The sequence below is a fragment of the Loxodonta africana genome, chromosome 19 (genome assembly GCF_030014295.1).
Source record: "Loxodonta africana isolate mLoxAfr1 chromosome 19, mLoxAfr1.hap2, whole genome shotgun sequence".
NCBI lineage: Eukaryota > Metazoa > Chordata > Mammalia > Proboscidea > Elephantidae > Loxodonta > Loxodonta africana.
The window spans coordinates 61,518,169-61,538,686 of NC_087360.1; the positions used below are offsets into that span (position 1 = coordinate 61,518,169).

At 37.5% G+C, this 20,518-nt stretch overlaps 1 protein-coding gene and 1 non-coding gene across 2 annotated transcripts in view; both read right to left on the minus strand.

Moving 5' to 3' along the window:
* Nucleotides 1–4,840: 4,840 nt before the first annotated feature.
* LOC111751311 (U6 spliceosomal RNA) lies at nucleotides 4,841–4,947 on the minus strand. The gene has a single exon (XR_002786389.1). It is a non-coding gene; the product is annotated as a U6 spliceosomal RNA (small nuclear RNA).
* A 4,729-nt stretch (nucleotides 4,948–9,676) lies between these two features.
* LOC100673384 (disintegrin and metalloproteinase domain-containing protein 5-like) overlaps nucleotides 9,677–20,518 on the minus strand; it is a 57,485-nt gene continuing 46,643 nt past the window's right edge. Inside the window, exons 12-16 of the mRNA XM_023550934.2 lie at nucleotides 16,999–17,070; nucleotides 16,633–16,799; nucleotides 15,424–15,505; nucleotides 13,230–13,334; nucleotides 9,677–9,913 (exon numbers count right to left, since the gene is read on the minus strand). Coding sequence (XP_023406702.2) covers nucleotides 9,677–9,913; nucleotides 13,230–13,334; nucleotides 15,424–15,505; nucleotides 16,633–16,799; nucleotides 16,999–17,070 — 663 coding nt within the window. The remainder of the gene's footprint in view (nucleotides 9,914–13,229; nucleotides 13,335–15,423; nucleotides 15,506–16,632; nucleotides 16,800–16,998; nucleotides 17,071–20,518) is intronic.

Below are 20,518 nucleotides of genomic sequence, written 5' to 3' on the forward strand. Positions count from 1 at the left end.
ATGTCCTTGTATAATGCCAGTCTTTTGAGAGTGAGCTGGACTTATTGACATGCTTCAGTTAATAAAATACGAAAAAAGAAGTAATGGGGCTATCATTTCCAAGATTAAGTTATTAAAGGACTGGCTTCCATCTTGGATTCTCTCTCTTACTTTTTCTCACTTACTCTGGGGTAAGTCAGATTCCATATCATGAGGTAGAACTGTGGAGAGGCACACATGAGTGAGCCTGGAAACAAATTTTCTGAGATCTGCCAATAGCCACATGAGTGAGCCTGGAAGCAGGTCATCCTCTAGTCAAGCCTTGAGATTACCACAGTCCTGGACGAAACCTTGATCACACCCTTGTATGAAACACTGGGTCCGAACTATCCACTAAGCTCTTCCTGGGTTCCTGAGCCACAGAACTGTATTGTTTTCAGCTGCTAAGTTTTAATGTAATTGGTTACACAGAAATAGATAATAGATAAATAGATACCCAAATAGGTAGTGTTGCTTTCCTTTACGTCATTCCCAATTTCTATGTTTTGTTTTTTTTTAGTACAGCTCAGAAGATGATTGAAAAGTGCCATATAAGTGAGGGAAAGCAGCTATTATTCTTGATTTATAAACAGTTCTTAAATTATCATTTTAAAGCAAGGGAAAGCTTGAACATGTTTGAATTAACTCAACTTTTATATGACTTAATTATTCACACATTACTCTGAATATTTCAGTACTTCAGTAAAAAGTCAGTTAATCCTCCCACCACGTGGTAAAATAACATGATCCCCTCCATAATACAAAAACACAGCAAAGTCAAAGAAGAAAATTGACTGACCTAATAAACTCTCGAAATTGCTGGGAATGTAAAAAGGTAGTTGGCTTCTGCAGTGCAATGAATTACTTAATATAGCACTTTTAGCCATGGTCTTTGTGACTCACACACAATGATTGCGTGGGACTATGCAAATAAGGTATATGGAACCTGTGATGGTTGGGGTTATGTGTTGACTGGCCATAATCCCTATTGTGTGGTTGTCCTCCATTTTATGTGCTGTGGATCCTAACCTCTACATGTTGATGAGGCAGGATTGGTATAAGGTGTGTCTTGGGTCACAGCCTTGCAGGAGGGTGTGACTCAAGCTCTACACTTACTAAAGTTACACACTTTCCTGGGGTATGGCCTGCATCTAAGATATATGTGTGTGTCCTGGCAAGGCTCTCTCTTCATATGATCAGTTGACCTCCCCAGAGGCCTGCTATCTGACCTGTCAATTCTGGAATTCACTGACCTCCGCAGCCCCTTGGCCCAGCAGCCTATCATGTGTCCTGAGTCATCGACTTCCCCAGCCTTGTGAGCCAGGAGCCTGTGGTCTGAACTGCTGGTTTGGGTTTGTCACCTCCTGCAGCCTTGTGGGTTGGGAGAAGCCTACACCTGACCCATGAATTTGGGACTCGCCAGCCTCCACAACCACATGAGCCACTTTCTTTACATGCTTCGTGAGTTCTGTGAGATGTTGCAGTCAGTTAGAGAACTCAAGGACAGGAGGGAGAAAACTGAGGGGAGAGGGAGTAGTTGGCGTTAGAGATGATGGAGTGGTACAGCAGCTTGGAAAAACTGGACATTTGGGATATCTTTAACCTCTGCCTCATAGGAACCAGCTTGTGCTGATCCTTCTAAAAGAAATTGTTTACCTTCTGATGGGCTGGGAGTGAGAGCACAATGGCAGTGAGGTAGTGGCAAATAAAGAACAGCTCAGAAGAGAAAATGGCCATGGTCCAAGGAGTCATTTATAACTTTCTCACATATTGCCCTGGGTTGCATATTGTCCAGCAATAGCTACTGAGATGTAGGAAAACAACATAACCAACCCGACAGTAAACAAAAGCACCACTTCAGTCCAACTTCAGAAGAGAGTTAAAATTTCATCTACCAGCGGACTGCTTGAATTCAAGCAGTCTCTCCTTCATCCGCGCCAGCTATTGATCTAAAGCATTTTTTAGGGCATAGGTGACAAATAGATTATAAGAAAGCTCAGATTTTTATCAAACTTTGGCAGGCCCCCTTTTCATCTACTCTCCAGAAGAGGATATAGATAAAGTTCTCTTTTAGCTGGTATGAAATACCAGCCAAATTAACTGATATCCCAAGAAATATAAGAAAAAAAAAATGGTACAAGCAGTATAAAAGACAAGAAACAGGGTTCAAAATCTACCCTTCCTACTCGGCTATAAGATTCTGGGGTTATGATTCTCTGAATTACCTTCCCCATATTTATTTTTATCACCAAACTTCCTGAAGTAGTGGGACATTAGAAGCTAGTTGATGGTGACAAGGCGCTGCTTCTTCCCACGCACCTGATGTTTTGGTTAGCATTGCTCAAGGTGCAACATTTTGCCTTTAAAGCATAAGTTCGTTCCATTATTTGCAGTTCGCTCCAAGAGCAACAGTTTCTCAACTCTAGCTTCTTTGGGTGCTGTCAGAACCAGCCTATCAGGGCCTCTCCAAAGTGGCCTAAGCAGGAGGAAGTGCTCCTTCTTCCAGAGGTCTAAATAACAAACTGGTAGGTCTCTTTTATAACCCTTTTGGTTTTGACAACAGCAAACTCTTCCTCAGTCCTAAAGTGGTAGCTGCTTCTTGTTGCTATTGTGTCTGTGTTAACTCACTATTCCCTCTGGGCTTTCTTAGACCTCATATACCTGTGTAACCACCATATTTTTATGCAAATAACATGTGCCTTCTACATTTGTTTGCCAACCGCTCCCTCCCCCACGAGGTATTTTCATAAGCGCACTATGCTAAAAATAAAAGTTGGCATAGCAGCGCTTATGAAAACTCCTCTCGGGCAGGGGAGCAATTGGCACACAAATGTAGAAGGCACGTGTTATTTGAGTACAAATACTGTGACCAATTACCTGCGCGAAATTTCTTTGCCTTAAATACCTAGTGTAGTCTCTGTTTTCCTAACTTACTCTAAGTAAAATTTCTATAAAAGAAAAAAACCTGAAAGCATATAACACAAAGAACCAGAATTAATTCACCAGAGTGGGAGGGGGACAGAAAATTAAACTAAGCATAATAAATTTGCAAAAAAAAAAATAGGTTGTTGAACACATGAAACAATATCAAGTACTTACTAAGAAGAACCAGTTGAAGATGAGATGAAATATGAAAAGATAAAGGATCTCAAACTTAAAAGCATCAAGGACTGCCAAAAGGATTAAACAATTAAAAACACAAACAACAACAACAAAAAGCACATAGGCACATTAAAGTGAAATTCAGTTTCTATCAAAGGAATAGAAATTGAGTAAAAAATTATCATAAAGACACAGAAGATCCTGGATATAAGAACATATTCAAGTAATAATCTTGAAGTATAAAAGGAAAAGTATAGGACTACACATTTTCATATCCGAAAATAAGAACTTGTTTTTTATATGTGAGGGTGAAATGAAGTTATTCTAGACATACAAGAACTCAGGGAAAAAACCCACTTTGAAAACACCATAACAAAATAAATAAACAGGCAAACCCAGAATGACCTTTCACGTATGGGACAAAGGGCTCAAAAAATAAATTACATAAAAGAAAATAAGGACCAAAGGAAAAAGGTGGCAGGGAAGAAAAGACATGTTAAATTACTTATTTTGCCCAGAAAACTATTTACATGTGTATGCATGTATTGGAGAAAACATAAGAAACTCTGAAAATAAAATAACAGTAAATACGAGAATAGTAAAACACATGTATAATTTTGAAACCAACATAAGAAAATATATTTAACGTTGTTTTTGTTAGGTGCCGTTGAGTCAGTTCTAACTCATAGCGACCTTATACACAACAGAGCAAGACACTGCCCAGTCCGCACCATTCCACAATTGTTATGCATGAGCCCGTCGTTGCAGCCACTGTGTCAGTCCATCTCTTTGAGGGTCTTCCTATTTTTCGCTGACCCTCTACTCTACTAAGCATGATATCTTTCTCCAGGGACTGGTCCCCTCCTGATATCAGGTCTTAGTTCCAAAGCAAGGAATGTTCCCACCAGGAGACACAACACTAATTCCACAAAACTGGAACTTATGAATACTAATCAGCCACTATGAGCACCTCATGCCTCTGGATAAACAGGCAAAGAAGAGAGTTATCATATCAGCTGGTGTGATTGATCCTGAATACCAAGAAGAAATTGAATTGATATTACATAATGGAGGAACTGGGTTTTTTTTTTTTTTTTTTTTTTTTTTTAATGGAGGAAAGGAAGAGTATTCTCCAATACAGGAGATCCCTTAGGGTGTCTCTTAGTACTGCCATGCCTGGTGAGGAAAGTCAATGGAAAACTACAGTAACTCAATTCCAACCTGACTACTAATGACTCAGACACCTCAGGAATGAAGGTTTGGGCCACCTCATGAAGCAAAGAACCATGGCTAGCTGAAGTACTTGCTGAGGGCAAAAGGAATACGGAATGGATAGCGGAAGAAGATAGTTCTAAATACCAGCTATGACCATATGACCAGTTCCAGAAACAAAGACTGTAATTGTTTTTAGTATTTCTCCTTTATTGGGGTCTAGTCAATTCTGACTCATAGCGACCCTGTAGGATATATGGTAAATATCTTTGTTTTCTTCCCTCTCTTATTCCATTAAAAAAAAACAAAACTCTTATTCCATTACTTATTATAAAATAAGAAAAATCAAACTCGCTGCTGTCGAGCTGTTACGACTCATAACGACCCTATAGGATAGGGTAGAATTGCCGCACAGGGTTTCTAAGAGCAGCTGGTGGATTCGAACTGCCGACCTTTTGGTTAGCAACCATAGCTCACTGTAGCTCTTAACTACTGTGCCACCAGGGCTCCAGATATGGAATGCTTCATGAATTTGTGTGTCATCCTTGTGCAGGGGCCATGCTAATCTTCCTTGTATCATTCCAATTTTAGTATATGTGCTGTGGAAGTGAGCACTATTATAAAAGAGAAGATGTAAATAGGACTAGTGTGTTTTCGGTTGTACACGTGTTAGCTGCATCATGTTAGGCACAAGTATGACTTCATAATTGTCTTTATTTAGAGATTATGTATGGTTTAAGAAGATGTGTATGGGTGCCAAGCTGACAAGGGGTGAACGGTGATGGTTAAGGTTACATGTCAACTTGACTAAGTTATCATTCTCAGTCGTTTGGCATATATTATGTAATCATCTTTCATTTTGTGATCTGATATGAGCAGCCAAAGAATTGAAAGGGGAGTTTTCTTGGGGCATGGCCTGCATCCAATATATATCGATGTTCTGGTAAAGCTCACCTTCTCTGAATCCTGCATTTGACTGGCCGTCCTCTGACCTCTGGTTCCTGGAATGTGAGTCAGCAGTCTGCCATCTGACCTGCCAATTTTGGGTTCATCAGCTCCTGCAACCACATGAGTCAGAGGAAGCCTCCCACTTGATGTCTGACCCACAGATTTGGGGTTTGCCAGCCTCCACAACTGCATGAACAATTTCCTTGAACTATAGATCTCTCTCTCTCTCTGAATATATAGTGTGTGTGTGTGTGTGTGTGTGTGTAGAGGGAGTAGCACCACACACACATATATGTATGTATGTATATATATATATGTATAACCAGTTTTGCTAGTCTAGAGAACTCAACCTAAGACAGATACTATAAATAATTGTATGCCAAAAAATTATATAACCTAAATGGATTGAACAAATTACTAGAAAAATATAAACTACCTAAACTGACTCAAAGAAAAATAGAAAATTGCAACAGGCCTGTAAGAAGTAGAGATTGAATCAGTAATAAAATAACCTCTCAATCAAAAAAAAAAGTCCTGCACCAGATGGCTTCACTGGAGAATTCTACCAAACATTTAAAGAAGATATAAATCAATCCTTCTTAAACTCTTCCAGAAATAGACAAAAACACTTCTAACTTGTTCTACGCGGTTAGCATCTCCCTGATTTTCCAGACAAAGACACCATAAGAAAACAAAACTACAGACCAATAGTCCCTATGAATATAGATGTAAAAATCCTCAACAATACTAGAAAACCGAATCCAAAAGCATATTAAAAGGACTATATATCATGACCGAGTGGAATTTATTCCAGGAATGCAAGGGTGGTTCAACATCAGAAAATCAATCAAGGTAGCACACCACATTAATAGAACAAAGGAAAAGAGCCACATGATCATCTCAATCAATGCACAAAAGGCATTTGAAAAAAATCCAACATGCTTTTATGAAAAAAACACTTAGCGAACTAGGAATAAAAGAGAAATTCCTCAGTCAAAAAAGGGCATTTATGAAAAATTCACAGCTAATACCATACTTAATAAAGAAAGACTGAAAGTTTTCCCCTTAAGATCATGAACAAGATAAGGATGCTCACTCTCATCACTACTATTCAATACAGTCATACGTCACTTAACGTCCATGATACATTCTGTGAAATAGGATGTTACATGATTTGGATGTTGTGCAAACATGTTAATTGATTTTCTACCTTTTGTTTCACTTCCAGATTGATACTTCTCCTTTGCCCCTCACTGCTGCTATCACTAGCACTGGTTTTGCTGTGTTTGGGAGCCATAACGTACTTTACTATAATATTTTTTAAAGAAAATTAAATAGAGAGATAACAGCACAACACTTAAGAGATTCACAGTACATGAGATTGGATGCTCCCGTCCACAAGTCAAAGCATACACTGTTATATGGTAAACTTTTTATTTGTAAATAGGGAAAGTTCACATTAAAATAACGATAGAAAGTACAGTACAGTACATACATAAGCCAGTAACATAGTATTGTATTTATTGTAATTATCAAGACATATGTGTTATCAGTTGTATATGTACTGTACCATTGTACGCCTGGCAGTGCAATTGCTTTGAATACGGGACACATGAGATATACATGTTGTGTGCAGGAGGATTTTGAGTTTGCTATGTCCAGTTACATCAGCTGTGTCCCATTCTCCAACTGTGATTTCTGAACTCTATTATAATCTCATGGGACCATGGACGTATCTGCAGTCAGATGTTGCCCGAACAGACATTATGCAGTTCATGACTGTATTGTACTGGAAGTCCTAGCCAGAGCAATTAGGCAAGAAAAAGAAATAAAAGGCATCCAAATTGGAAAGAAGTACAATTATTCCTTTTTGCCTATGACATGATCCTATATATAGAAGTCCCCAAAGAATCCACAATAAAGCTATTAGAGCTAATAAATCAGTTCAGCAACATGGCAGGATACAAGATCAATGCACACAAAAATGAGTAGAGTTTTTATATCAGCAAAAAGTAATCTGAAAAGGAAATTAAGGAAACAACTCCATTTTTAATAACATCTAAAAATAAAATACCTAGGAATTAACAAGAAAACTATAAAACTTTACTGAAAGAAATTAAAGGTGACCTAAACAAATGGAAGGAGCCCTGTTGGTGCAGTGGTTGAGTGCTCAGCTACTAAATGAGAGTTGGTAATTCAAACCCACAAACTGTTTCATAGGAGACAGATGTGGCAGTCTGCTTCCATAAAGATTATGGCCTTGGAAACCCTATGAGCAGCTCTACTCTGTCCTATAGGGTCACTACGAGTCTGAATTGACTCAACAGCAACGGATATGTTTTCATTTTGGGAAACAAATGGAAGGATATTCCACGCTCATGGATGTTGTTGTTGTTGTTGTTAGGTGCCACTGAATCAGTTCTGACTCATAGCGACCCGATGCCCAACAGAACAAAACACTGCCCGGTCCTGCCCCATCCTTACAATCGTTGTTATGCTAGAGCCCATTGTTGCAGCCACGGTGTCAATCCACCTCCTTGAGGGTCTTCCTCTTTTTCACTGACCCTGTACTTTACCAAGCATGATGCCCTTCTCCAGGGACTGATCCTTCCAAATAATATGTCCAAAGTATGTAAGACGCAGACTTGCCATCCTTGCTTCTAAAGAGCATTCTGGTTGTACTTCTTCTGAGACAGATTTCTTTGTTCTTTTGGCAGTCCATAGTATATTCAATATTTTTCACCAACACCACAATTCAAAGGCGTCAACTCTTCTTCGGTCTTGCTTATTCATTGTCCAGCTTTCTCATGCATATGATGTGATTGAAAACACCATGGCCTGAGTCAGGGGCACCTTAATCTTCAGGGTGACATCTTTGCTTTCCAACACTTTAAAGAGGTCCTTTACAGCAGATTTGCCCAATGCAATGCATCTTTTGATTTCTTGACTGCTGCTTCCATGGGTGTTGACTGCAGATCCAAGTAAAATGAAATCCTTGACAACTTCAGTCTCTTCTCCGTTTATCATGATGTTGCTTATTGGTCCAGTTGTAAGGATTTTTGTTTTCTTTATGTTGAGGTGTAATCCATACTGAAGGCTGTGGTCTTTGATCTTGATCAGTAAGTGCTTCAAGCCCTCTTCACTTCCAGCAAGCAAGGCTGTGTCATCTGCATGACGCAGGTTGTTAATGAGTCTTCCTCCAATACCACTGCTATTCGTAAGGTTTTCACTGGCTAATTCTTTTTCAGAAGTAGACTGCCAGGTCCTTCTTCCTACTCTGTCTTAGTCATGCTCATGGATAGGAAGATTTAATATTGTCAAGATGTCAGTGCTACCAAAAGCAATCTATAACTTCAATGCGATCTCCATCAAAAATTCCCACAGCCTTCTTTGAAGACCTGGAAAATCTAATCATTAAATGTATATGGCACTGCAAAGGCCCCAAATAATTTTTTAAAAAGATGAATAGTGTAGGAGGGCTTTCTCATTTCCTGAATTCAAAGCATGTAAATCTACACTAATCAAAATAGTCTGATACTGTTATAATGATAGACATAGATGTCAATGGATTAGAATTGAGAATATAGAGTTATGCTTGTGCTTCTACGGTCAATTAATCTTCAATAAGGGTGCTATATTCATCAAATGGGGAAGGAATAGTCTCTTTAATAAATGGTGCTAGAATAACCGGACTTCCACATGCAAAAGATTGGAGTTAAACACATACTTTACTCCATACAGAAAAACTAACTCAAAATGGATCAGAGACCTAAACGTATGACCTAAATCCTTAAAACTCTTAGAAGAAAACAGAGGGGCAATAGTTCAGCACCTAGTCTTCAAGAATGGATTCTTAGATATGGCACTTGATAAAGGGTTAACCTAACCATAGCAGGCCATAACCACAAAAGGCCAACTTGTTTGTCAGAATCTATAGGACTTCAAACAAGAAATTATATCAAAGGAGTAGGACAGAGTGCTCTAACTAGTTCATGTGCGCACCTAAGCTAACAATTTACCCCAGGAAGCATGTTGAAGATCCACACGATATCACATGTAGCCTACCTAACAAATAAAGAAAAACCATCATATGACAGGCCTGGAACCCCTCAACCAAGAGCCCAAATTGTTAGAAAAGAAAGACAAGAAAATGTTACCCAATCATGATCTTAGTTCTTTACTTTAACCAGTCATAATCTGTAAGTAGTTTACTCACAGTTACACGTCCAATGATTGTAAAGGGCACGTGCTTACTCATAATGAATCTGCACCTGTCAGAATTATATAAAAAGTACTTATACAGTATACTTCTTTGAATTTTGGTCTGTTTCTAGCCTGAGTGCTTACAGCCCATCTTTAGGTTGTAAGCAATTTCCCATTTTTGTCTTCTGATACGTCACGATAAAAATGTCTTTGTGGCAGAAGGCTTTGGTAAAAGTTGTTTCACTACAGCAGGCTGGCGCAGCGTGAGCAGGGTCTTCTTTAGTGAACTCTTCATCGGATCCCCAGGAGACCTGGACTGCTGGTTGGCACCACTGGAGATCCACTGTATTGCACTTCTTGCACTCCACGTCCCCTTCAGAAATCCTCTGATTGAGGTAAGCGCCATCAAAGTATGAACTTTATTGCATTCCTGCATAATAGAAAATATTATTGCAATATATTCTTGTTAAAAAACTGGTTTGGTAACTTCTCTTTGAAACTTCATTTTGAGATTTTTGAGAGAGCTCCATCTGGATGTCTTTCGGTAAAACTGCTGTTCTTGATTTTATGGTTGTGTTTCTGTCTTTTGTCTCCTTTTCTGTGTTAGCTAATAAAAGAAAATGGGAAATAATAATAACAACAGAGACAAAAGCCTCCCATCCGGGACGCCTGCTGCCTACATCGTTTTAAACTTTTGTGCCACTGCTGGTCAGTATTCAGAAAAATGGCACAATCTCACTTCTGATCATGAGGCTTGAACAGTTTGGGTTTGGCTAAAGTAATAAAATATGAGTTGTAAACTAGAAAGTCATGGGTCTAGTGTAAAACAACCACAGTGGAAAATTTTTTATAATTTGTATTTTCAGACACCTCGAAAACAACATCATGACAAATTTGCCTCCCTGCAGGAAGCAGCGTCTAAGCAAGCCTAACAAATTCTAACATTGCACAAAGGAAATGGAAGGCAGTACAACATTGGAATCATTGTCTTCCAATCTCTAACCAGACTTAGAGAAACTGGCTTTATCTGAAATGCCCTTTGCTAGGCCAGAAATTACTGGGCCCACCATGACCTTGGTAGTTAAACAAAGGGCCAAAGCAGGAACCCTGAGCTCTCCTTCCACTCACGGTCTAAGGCCAAATATTGGGCCACGGTAAAAGAGTTCCCTGACCCAAAAGGAAAAAAAAAAAGAACCTGTTGCTGTGGAGTCGATTCTGACTTATGGTGATCCTATAGGACAAAGTAGAACTGCCCCATAGGGTTTCCAAGGAGCACCTGGTAGATTGAAACTGCTGACCTTTTGGTTAACATCTGTAGCTCTTAACCACTACACCACCAGGGTTTCCAACATACAGGATAAAACCCAGTGCCGTCATTTCAATTCCAGCTCATAGCGATCTTGTATGACAGAGTAGAACTGCCCCATAGAGTTTCCGAAGAGCGCCTGGAGAATTTGAACTGCCGACCCTTTCGTTAGCAGCCGTAGCACTTAACCACTACGCCACCAGGGTTTCCAACATACAGGATAGTCTTCTGTTACTACATCATCTGGCTGTTAGAGGGCATAAGGTGCCCAGGGAAAAATTACTGTTTTCTCTTCCACAAATAAAAGATCTTGGTTATTTAACCTCAGCAAAAGGAATCTCAATTGACCCAAAATGAAAAGAAGCTATCTTTTTTCTATACTGTACCTACGACAGGAGCCCTGGTGGCCCAATGGTTAAGCATTCGGCTGCTAACAAAAAGGTCAATAGTTTGAATCCACCAGCTGCTCCTTGGAAACCCTACGAGGGGGGTTTATTCTGTCCTATAGGGTCGCTATGATTCAGAATTGACTTGACAACAACGGGTTTTATACCTACAACAAAGAAACAGTTAAAGGAATTTTTAGGATTGTGTGGATATCGTAGAGCCTGGATTACAAATTTCTCTTTATTAGCACAGCTGCTTAATGTATATCTTAAGGGTAATATCTCTGAACCTTTTGAGCTGTCTATGGAAGATGGGCAAGCCAAAAGTAAATTAAAAGAATCTGTAACTCACATTAAAGTTCTTGGATTCCCTAACTATTCTTTAGATTTCTCTCTTCTCCTTCTGGAAAGACAAAGAAATGCCTTAGGAGTTGTAACTCAGAAGCATGGAGACAGACAGAGATCTGTAGGGTACTACAGTAAACAATTAGATCCGGTAGTCAGAGCTTATCCTCCATGTCTTTGAGTGGTTGCAGCCACTGCCAAATTGGTAAAAATAACAGCTGGTACAGTATTAGGAAATAATCTAGGTATGCATGTTCCACATGCAGTTCCTGCCATCTGAAATTCTACTCTAACCCAACACCTTTCTGCTAGCTGACTAACTTCATATGAAGACCTTCTTCTGGTTGCCCCCAATCTTATATTACACACTGTAGGGGCCTTAAATCCAGCTACCCCATGCCTGATCCCAATGGAAATGACATTGATCATGACTGTTTTAACTGATCGACTTTTCTCTCCTAAAATAGATTTGCAAGAAACTCCACTCTCCAACCCTTCACTTGTGCTGTTTGTAGATGGCTCCTAGATAACATCTGAAGCTCCTAGTTCTAGGTTTCAAGGAGGATACATCATTACCACCATGGGAGAGGTATTAGAGAGCGGACCCTCGTCTGAGGTAAGCACAGCCCAACAAACCAAGCTTATAGCCTTAACAAGAGAATGTAAGTTGGCGCAAGGCCAGTCAGTCAATATATACACCAATTTTCGTTACTCAATGGAATAATTTTTTATTTCAGAATGTTATGAAAACAGAAGGGACTTTTAAAGTTTTCAAGACAACCCATAAAGATGGTACTTTAGTGGCCAATTTGCTGGAAGCTCTCTTATTATCTCCTGAAATTGCGGTAATAAAAATACAAGATCATCAACCCAAACAGGGCCCCCAAACAGAGAAAGTAAACGGAAATAGATTGGCTGACAAAGCTGCTAAACTGGCTGCTCAGACCCCCGTTCAGGAATATTTAATCTCAACAATCGAGAAAAATAGGAGCTCAACTCATTTTAAGGGAATTAGTACCAAAAAAAAGAAAAGAAAAGAAAACCCAGTGCCATCGAGTCGATTCCAACTCATAGCGACCCTGTAGAACAGAGTAGAACTGCCCCATAGAGTTTCCAAGGAGCGCCTGGCGGATTCAAACTGCCAACTCTTTGGTTAGCAGCCGTATTACCGCACTTAACCACTACGCCACCAGGGTTTCCAGGAATTACTACAGGCTCCCCAAAATCTGAGGGTCAAAGAATTAGAGATCCTCCCCCTCCTCGTGTTAACTCCCAATCACCATTCATAACTTACCCATGTTTTCAAATAATAAAACAACACCGGCAGTTAACTCCAGAAGAAGAGGTACTTAGTTGGGTCTCAAAAGAATGGTTACCTAGACGTCACCACCCAATTATGGGTGGCGCCCGGAAGCAGACCAGCAATACCTCAAGGTCTCCATCTTACATTATTATTAACTTGTCTCTTTGAAATCAAATCTATATGGGAGGAAGATCATATTGCCTTTTTAGATCGAAGTTTCTGGGGGAAATTTTAAGGTCGTAGCCCGTTATCTTTATGAGATAGGAAGTGGGCTAGTGTCAGAGTTTAATGCTAATGGCTGGAGGGACTGAAACTAAAAGGTATCGAGCCCTCTTTCCCTCCCCCCATACACTTTTTGGACAGGACCAATGCCAAATTTGTTATAATGGACAAAATACCCCCTTACTTGAACCTCGGACTGAGGTTCCAGAAAAAGTGGGGGAAGAAAAATGGCATAGCCTGTCATAACATCAAAAAGCTGCCCCTTCCTCTGAACAAGATCAATGGAAATCTGAAGGATGTCAGACAAACCAGCAAGCAGAATTTTCGAGTGGACCAAATAATCAGTATGTACTCCCTAAGGATTTACACATCCCAGCGGCCACTAGTTTCCATTTAAGAGATCATTTAGGATGGGATAAAACAGTAAAAGAATGAAGAAATGCTACTGGGGTCACTTCTAAAGGGATTCAGATAAGGTAGTCAAACAATGCCCAACCTGTGCTAAATTTAATCTAGCGAAAGCACACAGACCTCTGTTGGCAGGTACCCTTTTCCTACCAGACCTATGTTCAAACTGCAAATGGATATCAGTTTAGATGTAATCCCATTCCAAATCTCAACAGAATATTTTGTGAAAACTGACAAGCTGAATCTAAAATATATATGGAAATGCAAAGAGCTGAGAATAGCCCAAGGAGCCCTAATGATTAAGCACTCAGCTGCTAACCAAAAGGTTGGCAGCTTGAGCTCACCCAGCCACTCTGTGAGAGAAAGACCTGGCAATCTGTTCCCATAAAGACTGCAGCCAAGAAAACCCTAAGGGGCAGTTCTCCTTTATCCTATTGACTGCTATGTGGTCGCTATGAGTCAGAATTAACTCGATGGCACACAACAACAAAGAATAGCCAAGGCAATATTCAAAAAAAAAAAAAAAAGGAGCATTTACTCTACCTGATATTAAAGTGTAGTGTTGGTTCAAGGATAAACAAAAAGAGAATAAAACAGAAAAGAAATATTAGAAATACACCTCTATATATATGGTCACTTTTTCATTTAGGACAAAGATGATTGCTGTAGGTAGAGAATGGTAGTTTCAATAAATGGTACTAGATCAATGGGATATCCATACGGAAAAAATGAATTTAGAGTTCTACTTCACACCATACATAAAAATAATATCCGAATAGGTGGTAGATTTAAATGTGAAAGATAAAAACAATAAAGCTTCCAGAAGACACACAGGAAACTAGCATAGTAACTCAAGAAGAGAATTTTTTTTTTTTTTACAGTACAGAAGCAGTATTAATGAGACCAATAGCCGTTTCCATGATGTGGTAGTGGAAAATTCAGAATGGAGTGCCCGGAAGAATGAGTGAGAGATAAGCTAACAAATAAAGATACTTCGTTTGAGTGACACTTTTCAGACATTTGTCTGTGAAGGTATTAAAAGACAGTCATCAATAAATCAGAAGAGTTTCACAGTAAATTAGAACACAAGCAAACTGGCTTTTCACAAGGAAGGTAAAAAATTTTATTTACATGTAGGCATAGAAAAAATATGGAATCATTTGGGCAAGACTCAGATTTTTTTTTCAGATCACTAATTGTGTGACTTTCGGAGACACCACTTTCAAGTAGGACAACAATTACTAATCGGTAATCTCAGTTTTGTCATCAAAAACACTCGTAGGGTGGCAATTATGTCCATAAGCCTTTCCTGAGTAACCTATGTGATAATGATGAATTTTATCATCTGTTTCCAATTCTCCTTTTAGACACAGCAGTAAATAGGTCAGCATAAAAATCATAGCGCGGACTTATTTTTTTGAAGCACTTTCTAGTTGGTTATCCTCTCTAATTTTTATAACTTGGTTGCCATAAGAGTTTATTCTCACTTATCCCAGAAAACAGTAGATTATGAATATTCTATTGCCGCTTCTTCCCAACAGCAGTCTGCTCCTCCCAAATATATACTAAAGAATTGAACGCAATAATAAAATACATAAGAGAAAAATAGCCATTATTTAATAAAAACTCACATAGTATACACCAATTACTAAGTTAGAGAAAAAAATTGAAAGTGAATACATTTAATAATTAACATAAAATTGCGTTGAATAGATAATAAAGACTGATGCATGGCATACCACTGTTTGAAACAATGAAAATTTTACCTACAATATGACATCATAATCACTTCAATTTTTAAATGTTCCATTTTTTCTTAAAGCAATAATATATAATTTTTCTGCTCCAAGTTAGTAATATAAAAAGCTATAAAGGAGACATTAAACTAATATATTTATTCATGCTTTAAAATATTAATAAACACTTTAAACGTGAAAATTATGAGAGCAAACTGGATAATAATTACATACCAAAGCAACTCCTTTGGCATAAGTCTTGTAACACATTTTTCCAGGAAACGTGGTTCCTATAAAACTAGGATACTTCCTAAATCTAGAAAAGAAAATAATAATTTTCCTCATAAGTACATTTTAGAGTGGTACCATAAACGAAAATAGTTTTCATTAACAGCAAACATCACTGAGCAATTATTACGTAAATAAAAATTAAAAAAAAAATTTTTTTTTTTTTTTTTAAAGCACCATACTGGAGCCCTGGTGGTACAGCGGTTAAGAGCTCAGCTGCTAACCGAAAGGTCTGCAGGTCAAATCCACCAGCCACTCCCTGGAAACTGTATAGGATAGTTCTACTCTGTCTTATAGGGTCGCTATGAGTCGAAAAATGCTCAACAACAATGGATTTTCAGGTTTAAGCAACATGCTACTCTGAATTCTACAACAGTATTTATGTTTTTTCTAAAAGCTTCAATGTTAAGGACATTTCATTATCCCTTTGTCAATTTTGAATCTGACAAACATCAAGAAACATAAGGCTGAGGACTAATAGTTTATGCAAGATATCATTGCACTTATTATAATGGCTGTCATTCTGGTTCCCTCTACATTTACAGGAAACACTGGTGGCGTAGTGGTTAAGTGCTATGGCTGCTAACCAAAAGGTCTACAGTTCGAATCCACCAGGCGCTTCTTGGAAACTCTATGGGGCGGTTCTACTCTGTCCTATGGGGCCGCTATGAGTTGGAATCAACTAGGCAGCAAAGGGCTTGGGCTTGGGCTACATTTACAGCCCCGCGACTTACTTATTCATTTCTTCACTCAAGAGAAATAGATTTTTCTGTGCATCATTCTGTAGATACTCTGACAATTCAATATATTAATTTTATTAGGAAGTAAAATATAAGAATTAATTGGATGAAAGAATGTACAGATAAGATAACAGGTGCCAAAAGTTTATAAGCCGAGGAAAATCAAAGAAATTGTATCACTCACAATTAAGTTCTTTTAGTTAGTTCAATACATTTTTGTAACTTATATTAGGTGATTTTAAGTTTGTAACTCTTGTCTCACATTAAGTCCTAGAGAGCTGGGACATCCCATGCTGTCCATCAAATTTGTAGAACAGACTATATGCTAAGTAAATGCTTATTTTAAATAATTAACATATTAAGTCATTTTGGGTTATTCTTTTAATGCTATACAAATACAGAATGCTATACTTACACAAAAAAGTATGTATTATGATGGGGTTGAGGTACAAGATATTTGCCTTCCCATTCGACCAACCTAATTAATAAATCACTGGGCTGTCCTGTAGTAGAAAATTGGTTTTTATTTGACCAGATTTCTATGGAAGATATTATAACAGTCAATTTTAACTGGGCTAGCATCTAGGAGGAAAAGATAAATGAACAATTTTAAATAAATTTGAACATTACATTAAACTTTTATAAAAATATATTTAAGACATTTAAGTTGACTCTTTGATTATGGAAACTCTTCAACAGCGCAGCAAAATACTATATACACAATTTCATATTAACTTTATTTCTATAAAGTATATCAACAGAAGTTTTTTAAAAAACTTACAGCGTTAACAAGGCCAACGATCAGAATAACCTTCTGTGTTACGACCTTTATGTCAGAGCCCATGTAATCAAACTGAAAAAGATGAATTATTTTTTAAAAACTAATACATGTCATTTATCTATCATATAGCCTCTACTTGTACAACGTGCTATATTCTAAAGTATCCATAAGGATATATTCCAATTGAAATTCAATAAGTAATGATTTATAAATAATACAAATAATTAATATATAATTTATATTATAATTAACATATGTGAAATAATTAAAATGTTTAATAACATAATTTTAGACAATGCTTAATGCTCTCAACCTGTAGCACTATGGTTTATCAAAATGGAATCGTACATTTTTAAAATTTGGTATTTCAAAATATAATACTTACTTTTTATATTATAAATAAATATAATCCCAGACCAAAAATGTATACACAGAAAGGAAAAATCCTCAGTGAAAGGCTTACTGGAAAATTGATCCTGGATACTGTGTATGGAGCTCTTTGATGTCACAATGTACACATGTTCTAATTTCTCCTTTTTTCCAATAAGCTTTTCTACATCTAATTGCTTAAAAATTTCAGCACAATATTAAACAGTAAAGCTGATATCAGGTACGTGAGCTTTGCTCCTGATTTTGCAACGCAAAGCTTCAAATGTTTCATCACCAAGTGGTTTTCATTGTAAGATGAGTATTCTAATTCATGTTGAAGAACACCTATTCACTAAAACGTTTATAAAAACTGGGGTTGAATTTTTATCAAATGCCTTTTGAAACCTACCAAAATGATCATGATTTTTGTCTTTTGACCAATTGATGCAATGCATTTTATTAATACATCATTTAATATTAAACCACCATTATATGTGATCACTGCATTAAACTCTATTATACTGTCAAAATTAATATAATATTTTAATAAGAAACGTACAGCTTTAAGAAAGATGGGCCTTTTGCTTGTAAGTGTGTGTGTGCATTTGTGCTTTGTCATAATTCAGCAAACAAATAATCTGAAGCAAATATTAGGGCATATCCTAAAATTGTTAACTCGCATTTTTTTTTTTTTTGCTATTTTCCAACTATTTTGCATTAGCACATGAATTATGTATTCCTGAAACATTTTAAAGAACTCTCCTTTAAAATCATCTATGCCTAACACTGTGGCAACTGACCTATTCAAATTCTTATCTCCTTTTGAGATGACATCAAATTTGCTTTTTCAAAGTTGTCTGCTGTCTGACATTCTCCAGGACCATTGTCACATTCTCTTTATTCTTTTTAAGACTATAACATGTTTTCTTCCCTTTTTTTCTTAATTATACTTTATGCCTATTTATTTTTTTCAACAAACCATCTCTTGAATTGATCAATTTTAATGTTCGTTTATGTATACAACATTGTCTTTTGTTAATTACTGCCTCTGTTTTCTTTGCACTTCTTGTTTTCCAATTTTAACACTGGGAATTGCAAGCTTCATCCATACATTTTTCATGCTTACTTTTCTAACAGCAAATTCTTTCTAGAATATGAATCTCCTTCTGTGTTTAGTTTTGACACTATGCTCTGGCATTACCCCTACTTACCAATATTCAGTTATCTTCTAGTTCAGGTACCCATCCTTTTGAAAGATAGGCATGGCCAGGTGATTCACTTTGGCCAATGAAACGAGAAAAAAGTGGTGCTGTCACTCCAGACAGGAAGTATCTCACTGCAGTGGCTCATGTCTCTCTGCTTTGTTCATTCATTGGCTTGGCAATTCATTGGCTTGGTACACATTCTTTGAGATTTATTTTGCTCAATATTATGCTTATGAGATTAATCCATGTCAGATGTAGTTATATTTCATATATTTTCATTGTTAGATATTCCATTGTATGGTCATTACATCTATTACTATTGACAGACATAATTTTTATTATTAAAATAATGCTACAATAAATATTACTTTTCATTTATTTTGGTACATATGCACACACATTTCTGCTGGACATCTACCTAGCAGTAAAAATGCTGGGTTAGAGGATAACAACATTAGTAGATAATGACAATCAGTTTTCCCAGACTGTTGTGCAATTTATACTCCTTTTTTTTTATGGTGATGAAGGAAACCCTGGTGGCACAGTGGTTAAGAGCTTGGCTGATAACCAAAAAGCTGACACTTCAAATCTACCAGCTGCTCCTTTGGAAGCCCTATGGGGCAGTTCTGTTCTGCCCTGTAGGGTCATTCTGAGTCAGAATCGACTAGACAGCTATTTTTGTTTGTTTTTTTTTTGTGTTTAGTCCCTCTACACCTAAATTTTTTTTGGTGTTTACACCTAATATAATCTCTTATATATTTGAGTTTAAATATTCTACCCTTTACCTTAGCTTTCAAATTTGTTCCACATTTATGAGACATATTTTTAACGTATATTTTTTTTCTCTCTTTAGTTGCCTTCTTTTTGTTGGCTATGCTTAAAATTCTGCTGTCTTCCTTCTGTTTTGTATTTTTAGAGAAATATTATTTGTGTTGGCTTTGTACTGGGTCAAATTAGCCATGAACTTCAATTTTTGTTACCCCTAACTTTAAAAAAAAAAATTTTTTTTTCTTTTTTTAACTTTATGAGAAGGAGCCCTGGTGGCACAACAGTTAAGCACGCCGCTGCTAACCAAAAGCTTGCTGGCTCCACAGGAGAAAGACCTGGTGATCTGCTTCCATAAGGACTACCAAAAAAAAAAAAAGTTGCCATTGAGTCAGTTCTGACTCATAGCAACCCTATAGGACAGGGTAGAAATGCCCCATAGGGATTCCAAGGAGTGGTTATGGATTTGAACTGCCAACCTTTTGGATAGTAGCTGAGCTCTTAACCACTTGCCACCAGGGCTCTCCCAGAAAGATTACAGCTTAAGAAAGCCCATGGAGAGGTTCTACGCTGTCATATATCTTAAATTTTTAATATCTCAAGATTTTGTAGATCTAAATCTGTTGTTTCTTATTTTGGTGACCCTTGTTCATAGGCTTATTTCCTTATGGATTTTGAGCTGGTATGGCTGGCATTCATCTGTGGGAATCCTGAGGTATCCTTAGGTACTATTTTGATGTTGTGTTCCATCAGAGAGAAATATTATTTGCTTCTATCAGGTGCCCTGGGATTTTACCAACCTGGGACAAATGTAGCCTCAAGACTTAGAATTCCCTAACTCCATCAAAAAAAAAAAAAAAAAAATGTAGTGCAAATTCAAAGCCTACACCCATGCAGGGGCTGAATTACAGTCGTGAATTCTCAAAATGAGATTGGTGTTCACTTTTCTTTCTTTTAATTTACCTAAAACTGAGAACAAAGCAGAAGTTTTTTTGCCCTTTGCTTGAAAGAAGTGGCCTCTTTGTTTCATAATTCACCATTCCAATGAAGCTAAGAGCCAGTTAAATACTATTGCTGTATCCCTCTGCTAGATGCAGGGGTTGAGAGTTTGGAGGAGTTCTAATGTATCGTTTAACTGCAGATGTATTCCTTCACTCAGGAAATGGAAAGATACTTAACTT